The 25682-nt window shown below is 58.4% G+C and overlaps 2 protein-coding genes across 5 annotated transcripts in view; one reads left to right on the top strand and one right to left on the bottom strand.

Moving 5' to 3' along the window:
- LOC311533129 overlaps window positions 1-6779 on the top strand; it is a 74160-nt gene extending 67381 nt beyond the window's left edge. For all 3 annotated transcript variants that reach the window (XM_084652277.1, XM_084652278.1, XM_084652279.1), the window contains 4 exons: window positions 191-282; window positions 1064-1225; window positions 3170-3359; window positions 5744-6779. In XM_084652277.1, coding sequence (XP_084508403.1) covers window positions 191-282; window positions 1064-1225; window positions 3170-3359; window positions 5744-5931 — 632 coding nt within the window. In that variant the 3' untranslated portion in view covers window positions 5932-6779. The remainder of the gene's footprint in view (window positions 1-190; window positions 283-1063; window positions 1226-3169; window positions 3360-5743) is intronic.
- A 3618-nt stretch (window positions 6780-10397) lies between these two features.
- LOC311510178 (digestive cysteine proteinase 1-like) lies at window positions 10398-24940 on the bottom strand. 2 transcript variants are annotated; one of them, XM_084609668.1, is made up of 11 exons: window positions 24769-24940; window positions 21868-21927; window positions 19721-19813; window positions 18821-18993; window positions 16767-17010; window positions 15369-15564; window positions 14455-14648; window positions 13331-13422; window positions 12721-12882; window positions 11860-12049; window positions 10398-11030 (listed from the first exon to the last, which is right to left on the bottom strand). In XM_084609668.1, the coding sequence occupies exons 1-11, from the start codon at window positions 24818-24820 to the stop codon at window positions 10843-10845; spliced, it is 1644 nt and encodes a 547-aa protein (XP_084465794.1). In that variant the 5' UTR covers window positions 24821-24940; the 3' UTR covers window positions 10398-10842. The 2 variants fall into 2 exon arrangements, with proteins under 2 accessions (XP_084465794.1, XP_084465795.1); XM_084609669.1 differs by lacking the exons at window positions 21868-21927; window positions 24769-24940 and adding an exon at window positions 21235-21355.
- Between the last annotated feature and the right edge of the window lie 742 nt (window positions 24941-25682).

The following is a 25682-nucleotide window of genomic DNA, read 5'->3' as shown; positions in this document are numbered from 1 at the left end:
GAGTGGGGGAGAAGGGCAACGAGTGGCAATTGCTAGGGGAAAGGGGAAGAGAAGAATGGCCCTCTCGTGGTACAGAGGCCAGGTGGCATGGTAGCTCCAGGCGTTCAGGAGCCGGGGAGATCAGAGAGCTGAAATGTGGAAGATCTGAGTTCTCTACCACAAGTGGCTCATTTCTTATTCTCTCCCACAGGCGCAGTGACCCCAGTGAAGGACCAGGCTCTGTGCGGCTCCTGCTGGAGCTTTGCTGCTACAGGAGGATTAGAAGGTGCCCTGTTCCTCAAGGTAACAGCCCCGCTGCCTCGTCACACCCTCAGCTTGTACGGGCAGGAATCACACCACAGGGTGGAGCAGCCAAGACGCCCCCCGTTGTGGTCTTTCAACGCTCATATGTACTGTGGTAACACCGAGATGCCGCAGCTGAGATCACGGCCCATTGTGCTGGGAGCTGTACGCACACACAGTAAGAGACAGCCCCTGAATTCAGCTGACACACTGCAGAGACAAGGCAGAGGGTAGGAGAAGGGCAGTATCGCTATCCCCACGTAACTGAAGGGGAAGTGAAGTACAGAGAGAAGAAGTGACTTCCGGGGCCACACAACGAGCCAGGCATCAAACCCAGACCCGCTGTGGGCCCGGCCAGTGCCTTAAGCACAAGCCGCGGCCTCCTTCCCCTTTGCCGAAAGCCTCCAGAGCAGATTAGTTTCCGCTACTGATGGGGGAGTCCCTGCTTTCAGCCCCAGGCTGTAACTCTGCCTGGAGTCCTGCCCCAGGAGCTCCCCAGCGTGAGCAGCTCTGGCTGGCCGCACCGGCATCACTGACGGGATGATGCTCACCCGAGACACAGCTCCCGCGGGCCATGTATCCCAGCCCAGGGATAGAGGGAGGGCGGTCCCCAGAGCATGGAAGGGGTCCCCAGAGCATGCCCATTGGGGGGATGTAGTAGCTCCCTGGACGTGGTCTTGGTGAGCCTGTGTGTGATGTGTCAGCCTTGACGTAAAGGGGATGGTGAAGTTCAGGTTTGAGTTCTCTGTGCCCGAGCCTGCCCTCCCGCTCTCCTCCCCAGACCGGAGGCCTGACCCCCCTTTCTCAGCAAGCCCTGATGGACTGCTCCTGGGGCTTCGGGAACTACGCCTGCGACGGCGGCCTCCCTTGGCAGGCCTTTAAATGGGTCAGGAAGCACGGCGGCATACCGAGTGCCAAGTCCTATGGGCCGTACAGGGGCCAGGTGAGTCGGGCTGCTTTTCTAGGCACCTGCTAGGGGAGCCGCAGAGAGCATTTATTCTACCTGCTCGAGCAGCGTGCCCTTGCACCGAGTGGGGATGTGATGCGGAGAGCCCCGGAGAAATGCCCCCGGCTGCCAGACGCTGAACTGTGGGCTCCCTTGGCAAAGGGCTGGGGCTGCTGACGGGAGAGCTTGGTGCAGGGCCCAGCAAAGATGGAAGTGGCCTGGGATGCGATCCTGGGAGCAGCTGATTCCCCCTCCCCCCACTCCCACCCCACAGCATGTCTATTGTGCAGATGGTGAGTCTCAGGCATGGTCCTGGGCTGGCTCCTCCCTGGCTGCCAGACAAAGGAAATTGTGAGCCTCTGTTCACCAGCCTCCAATGCTCTGACGGGGCTAGAGAAGTCGAAATCCATCCCTCCACTCACCGTGCAGGGCCCTGGCATGAGATGAACCTCCAGCATGCCCTAGATGTTAGCGGGGTCAGACAGAGGTTCATACCTGTGGGCAGATAACAGGGCCCAGAGCCCAGGCTAGGCACTGGGATAGCGGGCGATGATGCCAATCAGCATCTAACTAGAATGTGCTCCTGGTGGCTGAATTTCCTGGTGCTCATTGTGGATCCTGCACCACTGAAGCCAAAGGGAGATTTATCATTGATTTCAATGAGGGCAGGAGGTGGTCCAGAACTAGCAGTCTGAGTTCTGAAGTTATCTGTGGAGTGGATGGGCCGCCTAGCGCTCGGGCTGCAGGAGGAGAGGGGTGCTGCAGGGCTAGTCTTGCTAACGTCTCAGGGAGCCCAGTCCGTTGTGATACAACTTACTAGCTACGTTCTCCTACCACCGATCCAGAGAGATGGGAGCGGGGGGAGCCTTTATTTCTTCCTTGACATTATAACCAGTTTTAGACAATGTGCAGGGGCTTTGATTTTACATGGAAGGTGTGATGGGCAGTGGTATAAAACCCTTGGAGGAACTGATAGATAAACAATTGCTTCTGAAGATCCTGAAGTCTCCCCTCGCTGCAAAATTCTCGTCCCTGTTACAGAAATCTCAGATCCAAGCAAACCTACCTGCTCCACTCACCTCTGAGTCCTGCGAGTGTTTCTTCTCCACGGCTCCCATTTAGTACTGTAACCCTCGGTACAGCCCCTCTACAGCGTCTGGCTCCCGAGGGCTTTTCCTTAAATGACGAGAGGGGACTTGTAAGGCTCCGGAAGACTAGAACCCAGGTCTGCAGAGTGCCAGGGGATGGGTGTGGCTCTCAGCAGCCCGGCAGAGTTGCAATGAATAAGCCCTGGGAGAACAAGCACCGCAGCACCCACCATCACTTCTGATTGGTCCACGTGCACTATTTAAGCATGGAGGGCGTTCCAGGAAGCTGTCTGTGCAGCTTGGCAGCTTGTGGCTTATTGCCACCGCAGGCCCTGCTCTGGTCCCTGATTTGGACCTTGGCTCTGTTCTTTGGCTCTGATTCCTGGCTTGGCTCCTGATCCTTAACTCCGCCTGCAATCCCTGCCTACACTCCTGACTCTGGTTCTGACCTTCGCCTTGACTCCTGCTTTCTGCCTCTGGCTCTGACCCCTGGCTTGAGCCCTGACTCCCACCAAGCCTTCTTCCTGGTCCTATCTGCTAGGCCTGACCACCCATGTCCCAGCTATGCCAGGGCTTAACAGATGCACTGAACTCTTCTCCTTGCCTTGTGGGGTGTCCCGCTAATGAGCCAGTCAACTGCTGCTGGTTCTCCCTGGGCTGAGCAGGCAGGAGAGTGTCTGGCTGGCTGGGTTTGAGCTGGCGGCATATCACGGATCAGCTGGCATCCTCTGGCTCTTATCCAGGCTTGGCCGCAGTGAGGGGGTGGATGGAGGTTGCTCTGTGAGCATTCTGGCTGTACGGGGACACTCAAACCATACTGCTGTTAAACTCCCGTGTCCCGCCTGCCTCCCAGAACGGATATTGCCACTACAACTCGTCTAAGCTCCTCGCCAACATCACGGGCTACGTCAACGTCCCGGTCGGCGACGTCACCGCCCTGAGAGCCGCCATCTTCAAGAACGGCCCTGTGGCCGTCAGCATCGATGCCTCCGCCAAGTCGTTCATATTTTACTCCAACGGTGTCTACTATGAACCCCGGTGTGGTGAGTCCAGCCCTGCCAGGCGCGCGGTGCTCCCGGTGGGACGAGTTTGCATGGCTAGGAGGAGAGGCTGTGTCATGGTAACCCTTTGCCAGAGGCTGCTGGATCCCAGATTGCTCAGGAGACAGGGTGGCTGCACACCCCCATGGGGCAGGAGAGTCCCAGGCTATTCTGTTCCATCCAGGGTTTTCTCTGCTGGCTCCAGCACCATGAGCCGGGTGGACCTTTAGTGCATCACACTGCTCTCTGCTACTCGGGCACCACCTCCCTCTCCCAGTGCCTCTTGGGGGCCACACATGACTGCCAGCCTGGGGGTGCTGGTGCCAACTGAAACTGTACAGAGCCACCTCCGTGCATGGCAGGACATTCCCCCGGATGAAGAGCGCCCAAACAGCACAGAGCCAGGCTGGCCCCCCGATCACTACCAGGCACTCCAAAGGCATGGTGAAGGGAGGCAGCAGAGACCCTAGAAATCCAAGGTCTGGGCGTCCCATTCTGGGGTGCAATCCAGCCCCATGAGGGCTTGCATCATCACCTGCCCTGCAACCTTGGGCACCTCACAATGCTTTGCTGTGGTAGCTCCCAGCCATGGCCGCTCACAAACAGCAGGCAGGTCACACCCTGAGTGTCTGTGTACGGCTGCCGCGCTGGTCCAGCTACTCTGAGCCCAGCAGCCTGTGAGCAACACTCCAGCCATGCTCTGGCTTCCACCAGCCTCGGTTACTACTCACAGGGTGACCCCAGCACACTCTCAATCCCAGGGTTTTCCCCAAAACTTGTGTTTCTGTGTGGCCCAGCCCTTTCCTGGACTGTTCAGCTATTACTGGTCCCCCAAGGGGTCAGTATTCAACAATTTGCTACATTAACTGGAGTTACCAAATAGTTTGGTTTAAACACAGCCCTGGATTAGTTTAGTTTAAAAATAAAATACATTTATTTAACTACAAAGAGGGAGGTTTTGAGGGAAAGTCAGACATGGGTAAGAGAGAAATAAAGCTAAACCGCTGTCTGGTAGCTGAAACGTCGCAAGTGAGGCTTGGTTCAAGGTAAAATCGTTACGGCAGGTTTCCAGCGACAATGCTGATCAAATTCTGAAGTCAGGATCTCCCCCAGAGCCAAAGTGCTGGTTCCTTTGTCATCTCAGATGTGTGTGAGAGAGGAAGAGATCCCTGGGGTGTTTTTGCCCCTCACTTTTGCAATCCACTCACCCTCTGGAGTGGATTCTTTTGAGGTTTCCCCCTCAAAGCCATGTTTATTCACACAGTAAAGAAGGTGACCTGGGATCTGCAGGTGAAGGTGGCTCCTTCTCCCCTGTGCATGCTGAAATATAGACTTGCTATGTCTCCAGCCCCAGGACCCTGTTTACTACTTACATGTACATTGAGGTGAACCCACATTGCTTTGTTTAGCCTAGACCTGCTTAACAACTCTTGCCTAGGCAGGGCTGTGGGGGTTTGAACATGCGCTAACATTGTGCAGGGGGAATTCATAACCTTACATAGAATGTCGCTGCGTATCTTTCACCAGGATGTTATTGACCAGCAAGTTGTTAGTTTTCAAATGAGACCTGACAGGGCATATTTTGTATAAAGATGATCACAACAGTGTGTCGGGGGGAACGGGGGGAATACAGCAGTGCTTTCAGTCACGGTGGGCCCCTGCTTCCATGGCCTGACACCCCAGGATTCCTGCCTCCCTTCTGCAAGCTTTGCCCCCAATCATGCCCCTCCCCAACCTCCCCATGACAGCACTTAGGAAGGTGTTGCATTCTCATGCTTGAAGAATCCCTGATAAGTGGAGCAATGCTCGGGGGTCTTCCAATGCAATGCGCCAGCCCCCTGCACTAAGAGCTTGGCAAGAGCTTTGCATGGGCTCTGCCACCAGGTGGCAATCATAGACCATCCTAGGTTTCCCAAATAACTTCCCTGGCAGAACTAGACTAGCCGGGCGGTTGATACCGCCCCTCCCTCTTGGCACGGCCCCATATAAAATAGACCTGACTGTACAACTCTCCAGGCTGCCTGCAGGAGGGCATTTGATTCACACTGTGGGGCGTGGAGGAAGCTACGTCTCGGGAGAGTCCCAACCCGTGGCATCTGATGCAGAAACCATTCAGTGGGGCGCTCTGGGCTGTGGTAGGCAGGAGGTCAGACTAGATGGGCGTAATGGTCTCTACGGGCCTTAGTATCCATGGATCTGCCCCCATGGGGAGTCCTTGCTCGTGACCACTCCAGGGCTGCTGTGGCTGAGTCTGTTTCTCTACATGAGACTTGTCTTTTGGCCTCCTGGGAATGCAAGAGCCCGGATGCCAGGGAGGAAAGTAATCGCAGCAGGTTAATAGCAGCATGAGAAACCCCTTTGCTAATCTCCTTTCCTCTCGGTCGTAGGGAATGCCAGCAGCAGCTTAAACCACGCGGTGCTGGCCGTGGGCTACGGGGTCCTGCAAGGGGAGAGCTATTGGCTCATCAAAAACTCCTGGTCCACCTACTGGGGTAACGACGGCTACATCCTCATGTCCATGCGGGACAACAACTGCGGGGTGGCGATGGCTGCAACGTACCCCATCCTGGCCTGATTTCCAGCCGCTCCTGGGTCAGAGGGAAGCGAGCTGGCTTCAGGATGCTGGTCCTTAGCAGCCTGCCGGGCCTGCTCTTTATCTGTGCTTGGCTTGCGCTCTGGACGGGACCAAGCTATGTGCTTTAGCACCTGATCCTGCATGGCCTAGGCGCTTGCTTGTTCATGCTGAGTACCCTGAAATCCCCCGGGAAGCCAAATGGAAACTCAGGGCAACAAGGGCCTCCTGAGGCTGCATCTGCAGGGTCAGCCCCTCTCGCTGGATAGGATTTCAGCTCAGCCCAGGTAGGCAGACCCGAGCGGATTTTGATCTAGCTAGACGCAGTCTCCGCTAGCCTTGATCTAGCGAGATCAAAGCTGGCTTGAGTAACAAGGCCAGTGTAGCCACTTAGTGCCAGGGGCCAGTCTCCTGAGTACCCCCCACCCCCGGTCTTGACTCCAGCAGCTAGCCTGTGATGCCACCCACGCTGCTGCTGTTACTCAAGCTGGCTTTGATCTAGCTAGATCAAAGCCAGCTGGGCTCTGCCTACAGGTGTGGCATGCTCACCTCCTGATTGCAGCACCCACGTGCGAAGAGCCCTTTGTGGAGCTTTGAGAAGCTTTAGGTGCGCAGCATCCCCGGCACCGGAGAAGTCAGACCAGCTGCTGTGGGCGGGGGGAGCCCTAGCTCCGGCTGGGCACTGAAAGGAGGGGTTCTCTGTGTGGTGCTCCAGCCCCTCTACCCCTCTCTCCCTGTAGCTGGCTCGCAGTCTGGTGAGTTACAGTAACTAGGGCAACTCCCAGGCCTGCAGCTGGCAAAGAGAAGTAGCTGATGCGACTGATTCTGGTCCTGTCAATAAACTCGCTGGTAAAGGCACAAAGTATGCGGAGTGTTGTCTGCTTGCTGGGCTCCGCCAATAATGGGGTGGGGTGGCAACCCAGCTAGGCTGCTGTGGTCACAAGGGAAAGCATAACTGACCCCTCTTGTAAGCCAGGCCACCTGGATTCCCCCAGTTGCAGGCTCCCTTCTGTGCTTTGGGACTCTGCTCCGGAGCCTCCGCTCTTGCGTAAAAGAGAGAAGATCATGCCAGCCCCCGTGGTTGTGAAGAAAACCATAGATACAAACAGAGAGTAATGGCTGTGTCATCTTCCTGAGTCTGCAGAGAGCCTGAAATGAGAGTTCTGTTGTGTGAGCACTGTCCTGTTTTTCCCTCAGTTAGTTGTTAACTCTGAACCCTAGTGATGTCCCTTTAAAGATCAGCGTTGTTATTTATCTCCCTGCTGATCATCCGAGCCGAAGAGTCCAGTTAATGTGCTTTACCCTTTGATCCCAAACTGTCCCCTACAGCTCCCCGGGGGCCAGAAATCTCCAACTGCTCTGGACCCAGATGCCAAAACCTCTGGCTTCCTCCGTGATGAGCTAGGGAGGCTGCCCAGAGGGGTCGTGCTCTTTGTGTCTGAGGGGAGGGTCAGCACTGATGTGGGGCTGCTAGCCGCTGTGTCCTGTCAGCGTACAGGGTGCACACGTTGCTGCCAGGGGAGACAGTGTAGCCTCCAGAGTTAGGAAGGCTCCCCCTTCCAGCGGTGCAGGGGCTGGATGTGGGGACCAGGGACTGGGAATCCCGGTGCAGTGGCCCTGAACTGTGTCATGCCGTAGTGACTCGGAGAAGGGAGTGACCAGCACCCACCCCTGCAGGGGGCTGCGTGGACCTTGACCGTCTCCCAGCCAAGCACTGACTCAGCCAGCTGCTGCTGAGCATGCAGGATTCAATGGGGCCAGCCCAGCACACCCCTGCCCTTTCCCTGGGACCTGGGAGTTAGGCTGCTTTCCACATCCTCAGCTATGCAGCCTCTGAACCTCTCATTTTATTCTGCGCTGGGGCCCTGCAGCCACCCCCTTCGCCCATGGGCCCTGGCTAGCTGCCCTTGTGCAGGCCAGCAAATTCCGTGGTCTTTCTCTGCGCGATTTCCCCAGGCAGCCTCCCAGCGGGCAGTCAGGGCTGCGAGCCCAGCCTAGAGAAGCGTCGCTCCACGCTTTGGGATCCCACATCCTGCAGCAGCATCACGTCCTAGGTGAGGTCAGTTCTGGTTCTTCTAGGAATCCCGCACTGGACACAGCTCCCTCGGCTATCGGGATGCAGGGGGCTAGGGGATGATGTTTTAGAAACACATGGAGGAGTGCACCTCGCTCGCAGTCCTTGGGGAGGCTAGCAGGAATGCAGGGCGCTCAGCCTGGCACCTACACAGCAAGGACCACAAACCTAAGGGTGCAACCCAGGAGCATTGCCCAGCTCAGAAGTTTCCCCACAGAGGTGGCCCTGGCCAGGGGGAAGCCACTTCCAGAAGTCCGGCCTTCCTGCTCACATCCTGCATCATACCAGCGCTCCCACTCGGGCTCCCGCGCCGGGCGTGTTGTGCCGGTCGCCGGCACGGCAATGGCAAAGATCCTGAGCCTGCTGTGTGTGTTACTTAGCGCCATGCTGGTCGGAGCTGCTGGGCTCGGGGCTTTATTACTGGAGACAGCACACTGGCCTGGGCTGGTCTAACCCGGGCTTCTTGCTCTGATGGTCACGTGCGATCCTTGCAAGCCCCTGCCGCGGCTCCGGTAATGGGAACCCTGCAGCTGCCCCTTGCGACACCCCCCTCCACAGCAATGCAGAACCGGGCTGCAGCGTCCCTGCCGTGAGGCGAGCAACGCACCAGGCCAACGCCAGCCCGTGACTGGGTGGCGCTCACGCCCTCCCCCACTGCTGCAGCCCCACCGCACTCATCGCTGCTCTGGGAGATCCTGTTTTTCCTGCCTCCTTGAGAGAGGAAGCCCCGGTCCTACGGTTCTGAGCCTCCCACGGTGCCGGAGCCTTGGTTCTCGCACTGATGCAGGAGCAGAAATCCTTTCCTTGCGCTGGCCCCAGGCTTGAGGATGGCATGTCCCCTGCCTGCTGGGGCCCGTACAATGGGCTGGGTGCAGCCACCTCCTCCTGACTGTGTCCTGGGCCTTATGCAAACGTCCCTGCCCAGGTGCCCCTGCAGACTCAGAGCAGCAACCTAGCGGCTAGGTCTTCACCGCAGCGCGAACTCAGGCAATCCACGCTCGCGTGGACTCCTCCTGAGTCAGCCTAAGCCGGGGAGCACGGCCACGCAGCATGTGTGTGAGCCGCTGAGGAGTCGTGCTAACACGAGCTGTAGCTACACCCCCGGAGGGTGGGTTCTTGTGCGTGGACGGGACTCGAGTTAGGGGCGCCACCCACGTGCACTGCAGGGAAGACAAGCCCTGAGAGTCTGGTCGGCTTCTCTGGGGCTGTTTGCAGGCCTAGCGAGGCCTGGAGGACCCACCATGCTGGAGCAGTCTCTAGGCCCTCCTAGGCCAGGATTCAGTCTCTGGGAGGGGCCAGCCCCTCAGAGGAAGGTGTAAGAACCAAGTAGCAGCAGCTGTTGGAGAACCTGCCCCCCGCAGTAGGTCTCTCCCTGACCCCAATCACCTAGAAACTGGCTCCAGCCCCGAAACGCAAGGTTTGGCTCCCCTTCCGCTGTCTGTGTTGGGGCCACTGCATTGTCCCACATCTGTCCTCCGCAGAGTGCCTGTTCTCCTGCCTCTCCCAGCTGCCTGGCCGCGGTCGCCTGTGCTCCTAGGACACCCTCCCTCGAAGCCTTGGAGGGATGAAGCCAGTTTGCCAGGCCAAAGGCCACAGCTGGCTCTTCTCCCCCAGCCCAGGCTGGGGAGGCCTCGTTGGAGCTGCCCTGGGATGGGAGCTCAGTTCCAGGGAAAGGGGCAGCTGCTCCCCACACACACTGGGGCAACTTGGGTCTAAAGAGCCACCCCTGCCTCCCACTCCCTCCTCTCTCAGCAGGGGAGAGGCTCCGTTCAAACCCCGGCTGCCAGCCTAGAGCAGGGAAGCCCGCAGCAGGCTGGTGGGGCTGGGCCCTGTCTGAATGGGTGGCACTTGGAGACTTCCCACCCTGGCTTAGCAGCAGGTCCTCAGTGCTGGGACTCCCAGCCGTGAGCACCACCGGAGCCTGGCCAGGAGGAGCCTTAGTGCCGACTGGCTGGGCAGAAGGTCTGAGCTCGCTCGCTGGCTGGCCCCAGGGAGGAAATGAAGATCAGCTGCCTCTGGCCTGGCCATTCTCAGGGCAAGAGGGGTTTCCAGCAAATGGACTGGAAACAGTCCAAATAGACTGCAGGAAGCCACCCCTGCAGCAGTGAGGACCCCTGCATGCCCCTGGGGGCCATGCCAGCACCAGGAGAGCAGGGAGAGCCCAGCTGGTTGTGAAGAGCCACCGCAGCCAGGTACTGGGGGAGAAGGAGGTTTTCTTTGGGGGTGAAGAGGACTATGACCTGCTGGCTTAGGGGAGGGGCCGGGGCAGCGTGCACAGGGTGTCCTGCCCCTGGTGGCAGCGGGCGGGAGCACACACAGAGCCGTGTGAAGCCAAACCGCCTTGTGAAGCAAGTGCACCTTAATCCCCCCACCTGGTTTAAAAGAGAGGCAGCAATTTCCCAGGTACTTTATTGCCAGCAGTGGCGAGAGCAACATCAGCTGCGCCCCCGTGGGCTTCTTTGGGCTGCTCCGTAGCCAGGCTGCCATCCTAGGGGGACAGCACTCTCCCACCCCTCGGTACAGGCAGCCCCCCTTTTCACACCTCTCCCCTTCCCCAAATTACCACCCCGCCTTGATTGCTATGGTATGTTCCCACCATCCTCCCGCCTGCGTGGCTGCTTTTACTTTTCACTCAGGGGCTTAGTGCTGCGAGGTTCCGAGGAGCTGATTTGCTACCAACGAGGGCCAAGGCAGGGGGACGGTATGAATTAGGCTCTCAAGTGGGTGTCTCTGCTGGGATGAAATCCACACTGGCCTGCAAACTAACAGCCCAGGCCTGGTAACCCTTGTGGGTGGGGCTAGGATGGCGTAGGTGACCCCAGCCTGTTTTGGCGCCAGGGTCACTCCAGGATGGGGTAGGTGGCATCCGTGGCTACCCCGCAGTTGTTGTCCTTCATGGACATGAGGATGTAGCCATTGTTACCCCAGTAGGTGGACCAGGAGTTCTTCACCAGCCAGTACAGCTCTCCTTGGAGCACACCGTAGCCGACAGCCAAGACCGCGTGGTCCAGGTCACCTCTCTGGTTACCTAGAGGGGCAAAAAATAAATATAAATGACGGCACCATACCACTAGCAAGCTCATTAGTGACAGAACCAGGGCCTAGCTTCTCATCCACACGTCTCCCAGAACTCTGCAGCAGTGGATAAGTGTTGTTATCGGCCAGGTAACCTGAGGCACCGGGTTTACGTAACTAGCCCAAAATCACCTAGCAAATGAACAGCAGAGCTGGGACTAGAAACCAGGAGTCCAGGCTCCCCATCCACTGCCCGGTTTTCTCCCCTGCCCTGCCTTCAGTGCTCCTTGTTAGCCGTTTCTGACCCTAGAGTTGGTGGCAGGTTCCTGAGCAGTGGCTCCAAGCTTCTCAGATGCTGTTGTGCAGCCTGGTAAGCAGGCAGCAAATCCGTTGGGTTTTATTCCAGCTGCTCCTTTTGGAGGCTGAACCTGTAACCCTCCCAGCCAGCTTGTGGCTCTGGTGAAGCCCTGCCATGTGGCAATATCATCCTCCTCTGAGCCAGGGGTTCCTCCGCTTTAGTTTCCTTTCATCAAAGCCATTGGGCCTCCCCCCACCACCCCAAGGGAAAACCCCACATCTTGCTGAACTGGCTTGTTTGTCTGGTCTGAATGTATGCAGCTGGGAAAGGAGACGTGGCTGCCCCCCCAGTGTCAGATCCCCTGCAAGGCACTTGTCAAGCCAGAGGGGCTCCAGATTGCGGGTGGAATCATGGTGTTTACCGCATTCATTGGCAGCACCCCAGCATTGCTGGACTTGGCTGCCAGAAGTCAACTGCCCAGGGCCTGGTTAGAGCCATCCAAAGCCATCCCAGGAGCCGATCGGCCGGGAACGGCCGCACTCACCACACTTGGGTTCATAGTAGACGCCGTTGGAGTAGAAGGAGAAGGACCGCCGGGAGGCATCGATGCTGACGGCCACGGGGCCATTCTTGTAGATGGCAGCTTTCAGGGCCGTGATGTTACCCGAGGTGACGTTGACGTAGCCTTTCATTTTGCCCACCAGCTCGGACTTGTTGTAATGGCACAAGCCGTTCTGCAACACAGACAAAGGAGATGACAGCCACTCTCCTGCACCCCTGCATGCATGAGCCAGGCTGATGGCCCCAGGAGCAGGGTGTCTCGGCTGGTCAGGCAAACATGCGGATGCCCCCTGGGCTCGAAGGAAGCCATAAGCGTCTCTGGCTGCTGGCATGTCCAGTCTATGCTTTAATGCCCCTATTTTCTTTCTATGACCCCAATCAGCTCTGTGTCCTCCCCCCGACACCCCCGATAGGCAGGGGAGTCTCACCCCCATTGCACTGTCAGGGAAACTGAGGCACGGAGTAAGGGGAAGTGATTTGCCAGGCTAGCAGTTGAGCCCAGGTCTTCCAAGTCCCAGGCTAGTGCCTTAGCAGGGCCATGCAGCTGTAATTGGGATCAGCAAGGGCATGTTATCAGCAGTCCCAGTGGCTGCTTCCCACGTGGATGCTGCACCCTAGTCACTGACTCTAAGTGGGGTCGCTGGAGCGGCCCCATGGGATAGAGCCCCAAAGCCCCGAGAGGTCTCGGCCCTGCTGGAGGCAGAGGCTCCCCCTTCATGGCAACCTGCTTTTGACTCACAGACCTGGGACACACCAGGGAGGTTCAGCGGGATCAGAGCTCCCGTGCCAATGGAGCCGCTCCCCGGGCACCTGTGGCAGCCGAGCCGGAGGGCGCCGCGCTCACCTGGCCTTTGTACAGGCCATAGGAATCGGTGCTGGCGATGCCGCCGTGCTTCTTGATCCACTCGTACGCGCTCCACTCCTCACCGCCGTCACAGCCATAGTTCCCGAAGCCCCAGGAGCAGTCGATCAGGACTTGCTGGGACAGCGGAGTCACTACTCCTGTCTGGGGAGGGAGGAAACCCAGGTCCTCAGCTGCAAAGTCCCAGCCAGGCGGCTGGATCAGGAGCTATGAGCCTAGAGGGGGTGTTCCCAGCTCCGCCATCGCCACCTCCAGCCAGCCTTGAGCTACAGCTGTGCCACCTGGGGCCCACGCAGTGGGGAGTCACCCCAATATCCCTGGATCTCCCTAATTCAGCACAAAGACCATTCCCACCCCTCCAGCTGCTGGAGCGCCCCCAATCCCCTCCCCACCCTTGTTCCAGGGCTGCCCAGTGTTCTTGGGGCAGGGCTCTTGTTGCTGCAGGGTGGCTCCTGCACTCCCAAGCCAAGCCCTGGTGTGGACGCGCCATCCAGCTGGGGAGCCGGACGGGCTGCCTGTGACATGTAGGCACGCAGGTTGTGCCCTCAGCAGAGCATGCAATCTCCTCACTGGGAGGCAGGCGGGCTCTCACCTTGAGGAACAGGGCACCCTCCATTGCCCCGGTGACAGCAAAGCTCCAGCAGGAGCCGCACACGGCCTGGTCCTTCACTGGGGTCACGGCGCCTGGGGAGGGAAGGAGGGAGCGAGCGAGGGGTCAGGGACTGAGACATATGGGGCAGGTGCCTCCAGGAATCTCCATCTGGGGAGCTCTAATCCACCCGGTTCCCTCTGTGCCTGACTCCCTCCCTTGCTGCCCAAGAGCTACCAACGATCCCCTGTAATGCAGGGCGTAGAGTGCTGGCGACTGGAGTTTTAGCTTCTTGGGCCTGGCGCTACCCCGGCCTGGGTGCTGGCAGAGCCCCCTCCCCCGACAGGGATCTCCGCGCGCTAACTAGCAGCCATGAATTAGATCTCGCATGGCCCCTGTGTAGCAGGGAAGTATCGCCAGCTCCATTTTACAGATGGGGAAACCGAGGCAGCGCCTCGGTGACTTGCCCACGGTCACACGGGGAGTCTGTGATAGGAGCTGAAAAATGACCCCCCGGTCTGTTCAGCTAATTGGGCTGCAGCTTCTGGATGGCAGCACTACTGTAGTAAAACCAGCTTTGGTATAATTCGTTCCCCGTTAATCCCTTCCTGAGGCATTTAGTTTGGTGCCAGCCCCGGGCCAGCCTGCTTGTCTGTCCCAGGGTTTGCACGAACAGCACTGCACGGACCTCTGGGTAACAATGGGATGCCAGCAGCTCCAGCCCGTAAGGCCGAAGCCTTCAGAAGCGCCCCGGGGTTGTTTCTTTTCAGGGGCCTCTGATTTTTGGAGTCCCAACTCACAACCCATCAGGCCAGGCTTCATAGAATCATAGAATATCAGGGTTGGAAGGGACCCCAGAAGGTCATCTAGTCCAACCCCCTGCTCAAAGCAGGACCAATTCCCAATTAAATCATCCCAGCCAGGGCTTTGGCTTCCAGGCAGAGCTGTGCGATTCCAGCTCCCATTGACTTCCCCAGCAGCAGGGGGCGCCCCGCACCCTGGACATATAGCCCCTCGAGGGTTCGAGCCCTGTGAGTAGCAACGGGGTGTGGAAAGGGAGGCAGGAGGAAATGCTCCATCCGGACGGAGCTTTCTGCCCAGAAGCAGCCACATAACAACCCACTCACCGTACAGCCTCCAGTCCAGGCTCTCGGGCAGGATGAGGCCAGTATACCCCTCGGACGGGAACGGCTGCCCGTTGTTGGGGGCCCCGCTCTTTAGCCGCCCCCGCAGCACGGCCATCTCCTCCGGGGTGCGGTCGGCCAAGTGGTTCAGAGCCAGCTTGTAGGACAGGTTGGCCCGATTCTTGGAGTGAATGAACCTGGGCAGGGATGGGTGCCGTGAAGAGAGGGGGAGCCAGGCAGCGATGGCTTCTGGGCGCTGCTCTGCCCACCTGGCATAGGAAGCTCCTGCCACAGGGCAGGGTGTGTGGCACACCTCTACAGCCCTGGCGAAGGAATCCCTACCCACCAGGCACACCCACAGCGTCCTCCCCTGTGCAGCAAGCAGATTAACCCTTAGAGGGCTGGTGCAGCCTCAAATGGCAGCCAGATGGCTTTGGGGGATGCCCGGTGCCCACAGGCTGCGACCCGGGAGGGTTCTGTGTGTTGGGGACAGGGGGAACCAAGGGATGCCAGCCTGAAAGGAAGTCAACAGACCAGCTCCCGCTTGCTGCGTAGACATACCCCGAGGAGATGAGATTGCAGCTCCTGGAGGCAGACCCAAGGGAGCGCTGATGGAGCGAGGAGATGTGCCCCCAGGCCCTGCGGGACTCCATTCTCCAGCCGCTAGCTAGAGTCCGCTGCTAGGCCAGGTGCTGCTGGCGTTGTGGACAGGCCGTTCTCCGCCACGTACAAGGCTAGCTCAGGAAGGTCCGTTCCGCAAGCAGCCAAGGCCGAGCCCCCGCCCAGCTCCCTGGGGGAACCCTCCAGCCTCCCTGACCCAGCAGAGATGCCGTTTCCTTCAGCACGCGATGCACCAGCTCTCTCCTCCTCCTCCTCCGTGACCCCAGAGCCCCCGCTGCCCCCAGGCAGCCCTGTACCGCATGTTGTGGGTGAAGGTGTGCGTCCTGTGCTCCATCTCCTGCTCACTGCCATAGCTCTTCCCGAACGCCTTCCGGTAGTGGTGGAATACCTGGTGGGACCGGTCCTCCTGCTGCCCCACAAAGTCCTGCATGGGGTTGGCCAGGATCCAGCGCTCTGCTCCCAACCCGGGGAGCTCCCCACAGGACTTCGTTCCTTGGGCACAAGCACAGGCAGCCGTCACCCCCAGACTCCCCTCGCTCCCCCGCCCGGTTAGGGGCAACCCATACAGGGGCTTCAGTGAGTGCTCTGATGCCTGCAGGGGTGGGTGGACCAAAGCTCTCCCAGCTGCCCAACCTGCATGGGGCTTTGCCTCTCTGCAGGATGCTTTTCCCATGGACTGTTCCTCACTCCCTTCGAAAATGCAGGTCAGCAGGGCTGGGTCAGACGAGGCTGCCGGCCCCCCCCCCAATGCTAGTGCCACATTCACTGCTCAGTGCCCAGGCGGAAGCGGGCAACGCCCTGCTGCCGCAGCTCTACAGTGATCATTAGATCCCTTCCCCGCCTCGCCCCAAGGAGCTGGGAGATCCCCTCCTCTCTCTATCCTGACTGTGGCAGCTTCCCACTCCTCTTTCCTAGCAGGCACAGGCTGGTTTGGCCTCCCATGGGCCTGCCCGACCTCCCCTTCTCCCTTGGCTGGCCTCAGGGTTGGAGGCAAAGAGAAGACATTGGCATCAACACTCGGCACGGGATCTTGGGCCTTCCAGATGCCAAGAGCCTTGCTATGCCAGCAGGGCTTCCACAGAACTGGGCTACCTTGCAGAGAGGCCCGGATCAGCTGCGAACCTTATCCCCCAAGCTGGCTTAGCAGCTGGGTCCGGAGCCAGCCACCAGGGGAAACATCTGAGAGCAGGCGGCGGCCCCCAGCCCATTTGTCTCCAACATTTCTCCAGCCCACGGGGCTGAGCTGCCTTGCTCAACGTCTGTTTGGAGCTGGAGATGGGTGCGGGGGCTAGTTTCCCTGCCCCGCCCCTGAGTGGCTCTGTCGAAATAGTTTCACGGCTGCTTCTGGGCACCTCCCACGGCAACAGGACGCAGGGCACCACCCACCCCTTCCTCTCTGCCCTGGGCTTCGTGAGGTCAATTCCTGACTCTGCCACAGACGGCCTGGGGCGGACCACATCCTCCCGCTGTGCCTCGGTTCCTAATCCTCAGCTCGGATCCCTTCCTCCCGCCCTTTGTCTACGTCCCCGTCGGGGCCAGGCTGGTCTCTGCGTGCGTCTTGGTGCGGCCCCTAGCGCGAAGGGACCCTGCTCCCGGCTGAGTGCTTTTGGAGTACAGAGAAGAGGGCGAGGCTTGTCTCGGGCATGGATAAATGCTGGCCCAGGGATGGAGAGGGCCCACCAGGCCCATCTTACCGTTGGTGGGGAGGTTGAAGGCAGAGGCCGGGTAGCTGTGGCTGAAGTCGCTGTAGTCGATCTCGTACTTGTCGTAGTGGGAGCCCAGCACGCTGTTGTAACCCCGCATCTCGTAGTGGACGGGCGACCAGCCGCAGCTGGTGTTGGTCACCCACAAGGTGTAGACGTTCTTCTTCTTGCCCCAGTTGGACATGTCCTGCCACACGCTGCAGTACTGCCCTTTGAAGTACTCCTCCCGCAGGAACTGGGGCGGCAACGGAGGGTAGCCGGAGTTAGGCCCCGTGGTTCTTCCAGCGCTCTGCTGGTGAGACTGGCCCACGCTGCCCACGGCACCTCTTTCCCGCCCCGAGGCAGCTGGTGCTAATCCAGCCCCGAGCCTTGCCTTAGCAGACGCCGCCCAGCACATGGAGGTTGTGGGGCTAGGCACCAGCTGCAGACCCATCTCCTTGCCCCATCCCCAGAGAGGAAAGTTTAGTTGGGCTCTTGGGGCAGGAATTGTCTCTTGTTTGGTGTCTGTCCTGCACCTAGCGCAGTTGGGCCCTGGTCCGTGACTGGAGCTCCTAGGTCAGCTGCTACCATCCTACATAACAAATAATTTCTCTAGGCCACCCAGAGCGCTTCCTGTGCCCGCATCCTTCATTCATGGAGCTAAAAACTCCTCAGCCACCATCAGAAAAGTCCTTCTGGTTTCAAAGATCCCCAGGACAACCCCTCCCCCGTCCTCCCTTCCAACCCAGTCCTCCCTTGTCTACCTCTGGCTATGCCCTCCGCAAGCTTTGGTTCATTCAACGCGGCTTCTGAATACATTCAGCGAGCAGCTGTGTTATTTGCCCTTGTATTCCTGTAGCACCCAGTGGCTCCAGTCAAGCATCAGGGTGCCACCGTGCTAGGCATTGCATCACAAGGAGATGGGCCTCGCTCGGAAGAACTCCCAGTCTGAGTACGAGCTTGAATCTTTCCACAGCCCCGCTCCCCAGGGAGTTGCGTTAAGCAAGTAGCAGTATATTGGTGAGTTTTCCCCATATGCCCAAGGCCTTTTAAACAGCCATTACCAAATTATCATCCGGGCGAAGCAGATTTCAGTTTTCATTCAGAGTCCAGGACACATGAAAGCAACTTTGCCCAACGCCCACAACGGGGATCTCTCGGTAGTGGGCAGCTGAGTCACCACACGGGCTCGCCCAAGCTGCCACCTCGTTGTAGTAAGGACTAGTTGCAACAAATCTCCCAGGGTTGGGAAAGGAGAAGAGATTCTCGGCCAGCACTGGTGCCTCCTTCCCAGGTTCACCTCCTTCTGCAGGGTCTGGCTGGCCAGGCAAACCCCCTGCTCTGATTGGGGCCGTCCATTTCTGACACCGCTAACAAAGCTACCCTGGACTCCTTGGCTTGCTGTTCTATTTTTGTGCTGCTTAGACACAGGGCTCCCCCAGAGGGCATGGAATGGGTTCTCCGGGTCTTATGCTTCCTGGCTCTCAGCAGGGGATGGAGAGGAGTGTAAAACGCCACGAATCTCTACTTGGAATATCTCCAGGGATATTCAGCTAGGGCTAGAGCAGCCCTGAGGCTGCTCTAAACTGCTCCAAGTATTGGGAGAGAGAATTGGGGAGGTGTAACAGTGCACCTTCCCAGCTGCACCCCACAGCGGGGATCTGGACAGCTACACAAGGTGTATGCATGAACCTTCACCAGCCAGGAGAGGCCAGGAAGAACACTGAAAGACACAGGGACTCAAGCAAGGAGACAGAGACTTGGCATTTACCGATAAGCTATGGAACAACTGTCTGCAGCTTCCCACATACCTGTAAGGAGGAGGCCTGCAGCGCGTGTCCAGGCCAACTGTCAGGCGCTGTCTACAATGCCACACGGACTGGAGATCAGAATGGGCCTAACGGTTCTCCCAGCTACAACGAACCCAATCGCTGCTCTGTCCCAGCCAAGCTGCTGTCAGTCTGAGGGTCTGGCGTCAGAGTCATGCCAGCTGAGGGTCTGGCCCAGTGCCTGGGGTCCTGCACTCCTCCCCCATCCTGCCCAGATCCCCGGTAGAAGGGGCTCACCTTGAAGCCATGTGTGTGGGGAAAGACGCTCTGTGGCTTGATAAGCTTCTCTTTCGTGCCGTTGATCTGGAAGCACTTCACGATGTTCATTTCCATCTCAGTAGTTTCCGGCGTAATCTTGTAGCTGGTACCGTACGGCTTCACCGATCCCAACTGGTAAGTTATCACCTGCCCTGCAAGGTAGGAAGAGAAAATAGAGGCAGCCAGTTTCTACGCAGGGCTGCTCTTAAGCATTCTCCACCCTCCTCCCACAGAGCACAGACTGAGGGGGTGGGCTCCTGCTTCCCCCCGCCCCAGGATAGCAGATGCCATGCTTCCCTGAGCCACAGGCATGGTCGTTGGGTCTGGGAGAGCCAGGCATGGCATGCAGGTGACAATAGGAAATGTCACGTGGACCCTGCACTTCCACCGCAACAGGGATTTTATTATCCTTGGTGCGTGATGTCCACATTGCTCCCCACTGTAGCGAATCCAAGCAGAGGCAACCCATGCCTGACCGATAGCGGGACTGAGCTCTGCAGGGTGGCCTTCCAGAGAAGAGCCATTCGTGGCCCTGTGGCCTACACACACTAAGTAAATCAGGGTCTGGTCGTGCAAGTGGCTGAGTGTCTCCCGGTGCTGCCGAGCTCTCGGCTCCCAGCGGAAGTCCTGGGCAGCACAGCGCTTTCTGCGCCTTTCAGAACGGGGCCCTCCGCGGATCACTTGCTGACACCAGGAACCCCGCAGAAGTTCTCAGCCTCGGCTTCTTCACCAGTGGCTGCAGCTCCTGAGCAAGCCCCTTGCAAGAGCAGATGGTGTCACCCCAGACTGGCAAGTGAACCACCCAGAGGCACATCCTGCTCTACAGACCCCCAGGAGACTCTCTCTAGTCCGCCTCCCACAAGTACCCCGGCGGCTTACCGTGGTAGTACTGGATCCGGCTCTTTCCTCCGGTCAGGTTGTACCAGGCTTCGAAGGGCTCCTCGATTTCGGCGTAAGGCAGGCTGATGACTCCTGCAGCATACGAGTGACAGGTTAGTCAGTGTCTTTTGCTTGGGACAAGGGCCCATCTGTAGTTCGCGGAGATTCCCTGGGAGAACGCAGACTTCGAACCAGCCCGTTCAGCCAACCCGGGAGACAAGGGTGAGCCTGTCGCCCTGAGGTACAGCTCGAAAGCACAGGCGTGCGCAGCTCGCTTTGGTGCTCTCTGGATTCGGTGCTTGGAGGGAGCTTCGCGTAAAGTGCTGAGTTCTGGAAGGTGCAGGAGGCCAGCGCTCTTCTCACATGTGGCTGAGGATTGCCATAAACTAGTGCAAGCCTCCGACCAGCTGTCCCCACTGCCCTAAGCCAGTGGTCCCCAAACTGTGGGGTGCACCCGCCTAGGGGTGCGCGGAGAAATGTTCAGGGCATTTGTGGCGGGGCCTGGGCCAGCACCCCTGGGGAGCAGGGAGGGAGCACCACCCTGCCCCACTCTGCCCCCAGACCAGTTCCAACCCCAGCCCAGCTCTTCCCCTCATTCCCTCTCCACCTCTCGCCCCAGCTCCCCGCCCCGCCAGCTCTGCCCCCAACTCCACCTTCAACCATGTGGCTCTGGTGAGGAAGCCTTGGCTGTGCAGTAATGGGGGTGGGGGGGCGGACAGAGTTCATTACTGGTAAGAGAGGGTGCGACAGGAAAAGTTTGGGCCCCACTGCCCTAAGCTGTGGTGGGTGGATTTGCCAGATCACCCAGAGGAAGCTCCTACGTGCCAAACCCGTTGGGTATATGGCTACGCTTTGAGCTGGCAAAGAAACCCTCAGGCTAGCTCTGGCCTCATGCACTGAAACCAGAGCACAGCCACAGCAGGGGCTAGCTACCCTGAGGGTGCAGCTCTGGGGAGGTGCACGCTTCCGTCGGGTTTATCTCTGTGAACATGGGAATGAGACTAGAGGGCTCTAATCTGGGGCAGAGCATTTCCTGCCAGTGCTGGAGCCGGCTCTCACTCCCTGGGGTTCAGAGACACCCCTGGGCTAAGCTGTCGATGGCGCCAAGCTCATGGATGGTTCCTAGGGGCTCTGAAGGCCACTCAAGTTCCTCCAGGCCCAGCACAACACAGAATCCTGGGCATGGATTAAGCGCGGCCCATGCCTCAAAGACAGGCTAAGCGAACATTAGAGAGGCCCCATCCAGTGCTGCCAACTCACACCCTTGGTTTCTTGGGCTTGTAATTGCTGCACGAGTTTATCCAGAGCAAGCACTCTGTGGGAGGCTCTCGCCGCGAGCGATCGGTGCGTGTGTCGAAAGGCCAGGCTCTGTCGTTGGAGGGATAATCATAGGAAGCTAGACATTAAACTGCAGCTTTGTTGTTGTTGTTGAAGAGGGTTTGTGCAGGCAACGTACAGCCGGCTTGCCAAAAGCCACGCCACTGTTTCATCCCAGGAAAAAGCCACAGACTCACCTCAGAGGCCCAGAGTCAAGACATTCTTCTGCATTGAGTCGAGAACAATCATTATCATTCTTTTGTTTGTCAGTTGCACACCCACAGTGTGCTGGGCGCTGGCCCCACACAGCCAGGAAAACACAGTCCCTGCCCCAGGAGCTTCCAGTCTGAGGAGACCAGCCAAACTGGAAGCCTGCAGGAGAGGGACGCAGGCCCAGATCCTCAGACGTACTTAGCTTCCTGCTGTCCATTGGAAGTTAGGAGCGTAAATACCTCTGAGGATGTGGCCCCTGGTGCTCCGGAGCCTGGCTGTGTGCCAAGCTCTGTTTACTAGTAGAGCTGGGAGTTGATGGAGTCACTGGGTTGAGCTCTCCTTCAGTTATTTTTTTTTCCCGAGAAGGCAGATCAGATCCAAGGCCTCAATTAACCTCAGCAGCAATTTGCCCTACGCAGCTTTGCACAATTGCACCGGGCGAACCCGTGGCTCTGTCGGGCTGGGCAGAGGACTCCCATCATAGGGCCTATCCCTAGCTTCTGGCTCAGGGGCAGGGTATGCTTCAGTCTGGTTTGTTTTACACACACACACACACAGCAGGGTGAGGGTTTGATTTGCTGCCCATCCGGCCCTGAGTTGTACAGAGGGAATGTTACCTTTGACATGGTAGATATCTCCAAATTCAGGGATTGTGCTTAAACGTTTGCAGCCTTTTCCTGAAAGCAAAGGAAAACAGAGGTACAGAGCTGACCCTGATCTGCCAGCACAGCCAACATGTTCCCCCTGTTGGAGGGCTCCAGTTACACCTGAGGGCCAGTTTCAGACTTAGGCCAAGTGGGTGCAATGTCATGGACTTCAGTGGATTTGCACCTGTTTACAACAGTTCTTAGCTCTAGAAATGGCTATGTGGGTTTGCATGGAGCACTCACTCCAGCGCGGGGGGTGGGGTGAGATAAATAGGGTTACCATACGTCCGTATTTTCCCGGACATGTCCGGCTTTTTGGTTCTTAAATTGCCGTCCAGGAGGCATTTTTAAATATCTAAAAACGTCCGGGATTTTGCCATTATTATTTTTCCCCAAAGAAGAGTGGATCATTCAAGAGAGAGAGTGAATGTTGATCATTTGAGAAAGAAAGTGAATGCCGATCACTCGAGAGAGTGCCCACTTTCCCCCCTAGCGCCCAGCGCTTGCGCTGCGAAACAGCTGTTTCACGCTGCTGGGAGGGAGGGGGCAGGAGGGGGAACATGGCACGTTCAGGGGAGGAGGCAGGGCCAGGGTGGAGATTTGGGGAAGGGGTCCAGTGGGGCAGGGAGGGGGCAGAGTTGGGGCAGAGACTTTGGGGAAGGGGTTGGAATGGGGGCGGGGAAGGAGTGGAGTTGGGGCGGGGCTGGGGGGGGCAAGAGCAAATCCCACCCCCGTGGAGTGTTCTCTTTTTTGAATGTTGAAATATGGTAACCCTAAAGATAAAGGTGGCAAACCAACAGGCCCTGGGCCATGTCCTGTAGTGGGAGGAGCAACCTAACTCACTGCAGCCGGGAAACACTTGCATCCACTGGCGGTATGCGGATCGCATGTCCTTGTGGGAGGCCCCATCAGTCACTCAAGGTGAGAAGGGACCGCCAGGGTCAGCTAGTCTCACCCCCTGCCAAGAGGCAGGGTTTGTGGTGTCTAAACCATCCAAGGCAGGTGGCTACCCAGCCTCCTTTGGAAAACCTCCACCGAAAGCACTTCCACAACCTCCCAGGGTGTCGGTTCCACTGTCCTTACAGGCCGGAAGTGTTTCCTGAGATTCTAATCTAAATCCGCTCTGTGATAGTTTGAACCCGTAGCCTCTTGTCCTGCCCTCTGTGGCAAGAGAGAACAACTTTCCTCCATCTCTTTTCATGGCAGCCTTTCAAATATTTGAAGACCACTCTCATGTCCCCCCTTTACTCTCCTCTTTTCCAAACTAAGCATGCCCTGTTCCTTCAGCCTTTGCTCAGCTGCCTTATTCCATCCCTTCCATCAGCTTCCTGGCCCACCTCTGGATCCTCGCCAGTTTCTCTCCATACTGCATGGCTGATAAAAGAAAGATTTGGCCAAGATTTCCACAGGGGAGTGCCTGATGCCAAGCTCCTACATGCAGTCTTAGGCACCTATGTAAATGGGCTTGGGTCTCAAAAGTGATGAGTGCCCACAGTTCCCACTGGCCACACTGGGTGGCACCAGGTTGCATTAGGGGGGGCTGGTAAGGTGTGGTCCTGTGGCCTACACCGTTGGCCTGTGGGTTGCACTGGTCAGGATTTGAGCCTCACAGTTTAAGACACATCACGTGCTTCTCCTGCTTTACCCTAGGGGATGTGGGCGTGCAGGCAGGATCTCTGCTCCCCAACAATTTGGCTGGGGCTTAGTCATCAGCCGCAGGATGAAGCTAACACACCCTGTGTTTTAAGGAGCTCGTCTTTTCCCTCATGTCAGCATCTTCCTTGGAGGAGGACAGGTCCTTAAACTGGAGGGGTAACCACAGCCTGTCTGGAAGCAACGCCACGCCATGGTGCCCACTGTTCCCTCCACCCTTTGGTCCCCCAAAGGAGGCTGGGGGGCCGAGAGGAAAGGCAGCTGGCACGTAGCCCACGGCCCTGTGCGCTTCCCTGGGTAAGAGCAGTGCCTAGGGGCTAGCACATCATGCACGCCCCCGGCCTCTGCTAGAGGGTGCAAAGCCCGAAGAAGGAAGCTGCCTTTCCCCGGACGGCCCTCCCTGGGGGTGATGCCCCAAGAGAGGCCCAGCTCGGACAGCGAGGGAGCGTCGTAGGAATGCCAGCACCGCCGCAGCTAATGCCAGGCTGCAGCCACAGCGTCCGGGCAAGCTGCTGCTGCACTACAGAGCACGTGCCTCCCAGAAAAGGGGGGTCAGCTCCCACCCAGAGGGCGCCCGGTCACACCGGTTTGCTTTTAGGTTAATCTCGGATTCCCCCTGGAACGCCAGCGACGTTTCACGGCGGTCCCTGCTCCCATGCCTAATTCAGCCCCCTCTGCCCCTACACGGCTGCCCCCCGCCTGCTGTGTTCCCCCTACTCCAGCACTGCTGTACAGGGCATAAGGCTGAGGACCATCCAGTCTGTGGCTTGCAGGAGCCAGTGGTCCCAGTTGAGAACTAACCATCCAGTCCAGCTTGTCCGGCCGCATTTCACTGGGCAGAGCCAAGCGTCCCAGCTACGCTGCCCCATCCAGCGGAGGCTCTCCAAGCGCTTCACTGACACTTGTGAGCATAGCCTCACACCCCCTTTCCCTGGCGTGGATGGTCAGTATGGTTCTCTCCTGGGGAAACTGAGGTCCAGCAAGGGGAAGTGACTTGCCCAAAGGTCACGGAGGAAGCCTCAGTCTCAGTCCTCCCTTCCTCCCAAGCAGGCGGAGGAGAGGCCCTCAGGTCGCCCTACCGGTTCCCCTGCTCCCATCACCTGTTGCTTTCCATCGGCTCTCACTTGGCCGGAGCAAACGTTCTCTCTGTAACAGCATCCCTCGGAGATGCGGGAGCTCTACTCTCCCCGGCTCAGCGGGCTGGAGAGACAGACTCACCTGCGACCGAGCTCCACAGTGCGAAGAGCAGAACCCACTGGAGCGCCCCCATCCTCGCAGCTCCCTGCTCGACCTGCCCTGGGCTGCAGCCGTCTGAGCAGCAGCTCCGAGCACCACCTTTAAACAGTGCCGGCAAGACCAGGAACTCGGGGATCCAATGCCACAGCCAGACCCTGCCCAGAGGAGGGGAAGGAGCCTGAGCATGTCTTTGCAGACAGCTCATTTGCTGGTGCCTCCAGTGCTGGGAAGGGTGGATCTGGCAAAAGAGGGAGGAGCGGGGAGGTGAAATGAAAGGGCGAGAACAGATCCTACTCAGGCAGGGCGAAGAGTGGAGTGCAGCCCCGTGGAGCCTTTCCTGCCTCTGAGCTGAGCCAGGCGTCTCTTACAGCGGGCTCATTTCGGCACGTGGGCCGATCAGCTCCAGGGCCAGCCAGCCTGGCCCCTAGAGCCTTGGTCAGACCGACTGGGCGCTTCAAGCTGCTTTTTCAGCCAGCCAAGACCTGTCCCTAAGGTCTTCTCCCCCTACTCCCTGATCAGAATTTCACCTGCCACGTCAGGTGTTCAAACCCCTCTGTGGGGTCTGGGTGAAGGTGACGCGACTCAAGCTGGAGGGTGACTTTAATGCAAACTAAAACTAGTTGAGACCCTAGATGATTAATATGGCCACTAAAGGCAATGGGACTGGCCCAGAACTAGGACCCCCGCAGCTGCTGTGCCAAGGCAAGACCAGGTAGGCTGGGGAAGGGTCCCAGGGGGCTGCATCGCGTGCCAAGGAAGACAGGGAGAGAGCAGAGTGCGCAGCAGAAACAGCAACTCCCCCTTAGGAGCTTGCAACAAAGCACTTGTCCTCCCCCCCATGTGCATGGCCTAGGCTGCCTGCTATGGGAACACAGACCCCGGAAGACCAGCCGGTG

The sequence above is a fragment of the Lepidochelys olivacea genome (genome assembly GCF_965140295.1).
Source record: "Lepidochelys olivacea isolate rLepOli2 genome assembly, chromosome: 19".
NCBI lineage: Eukaryota > Metazoa > Chordata > Testudines > Cheloniidae > Lepidochelys > Lepidochelys olivacea.
This window is presented reverse-complemented; position numbering and strand designations above follow the sequence as displayed.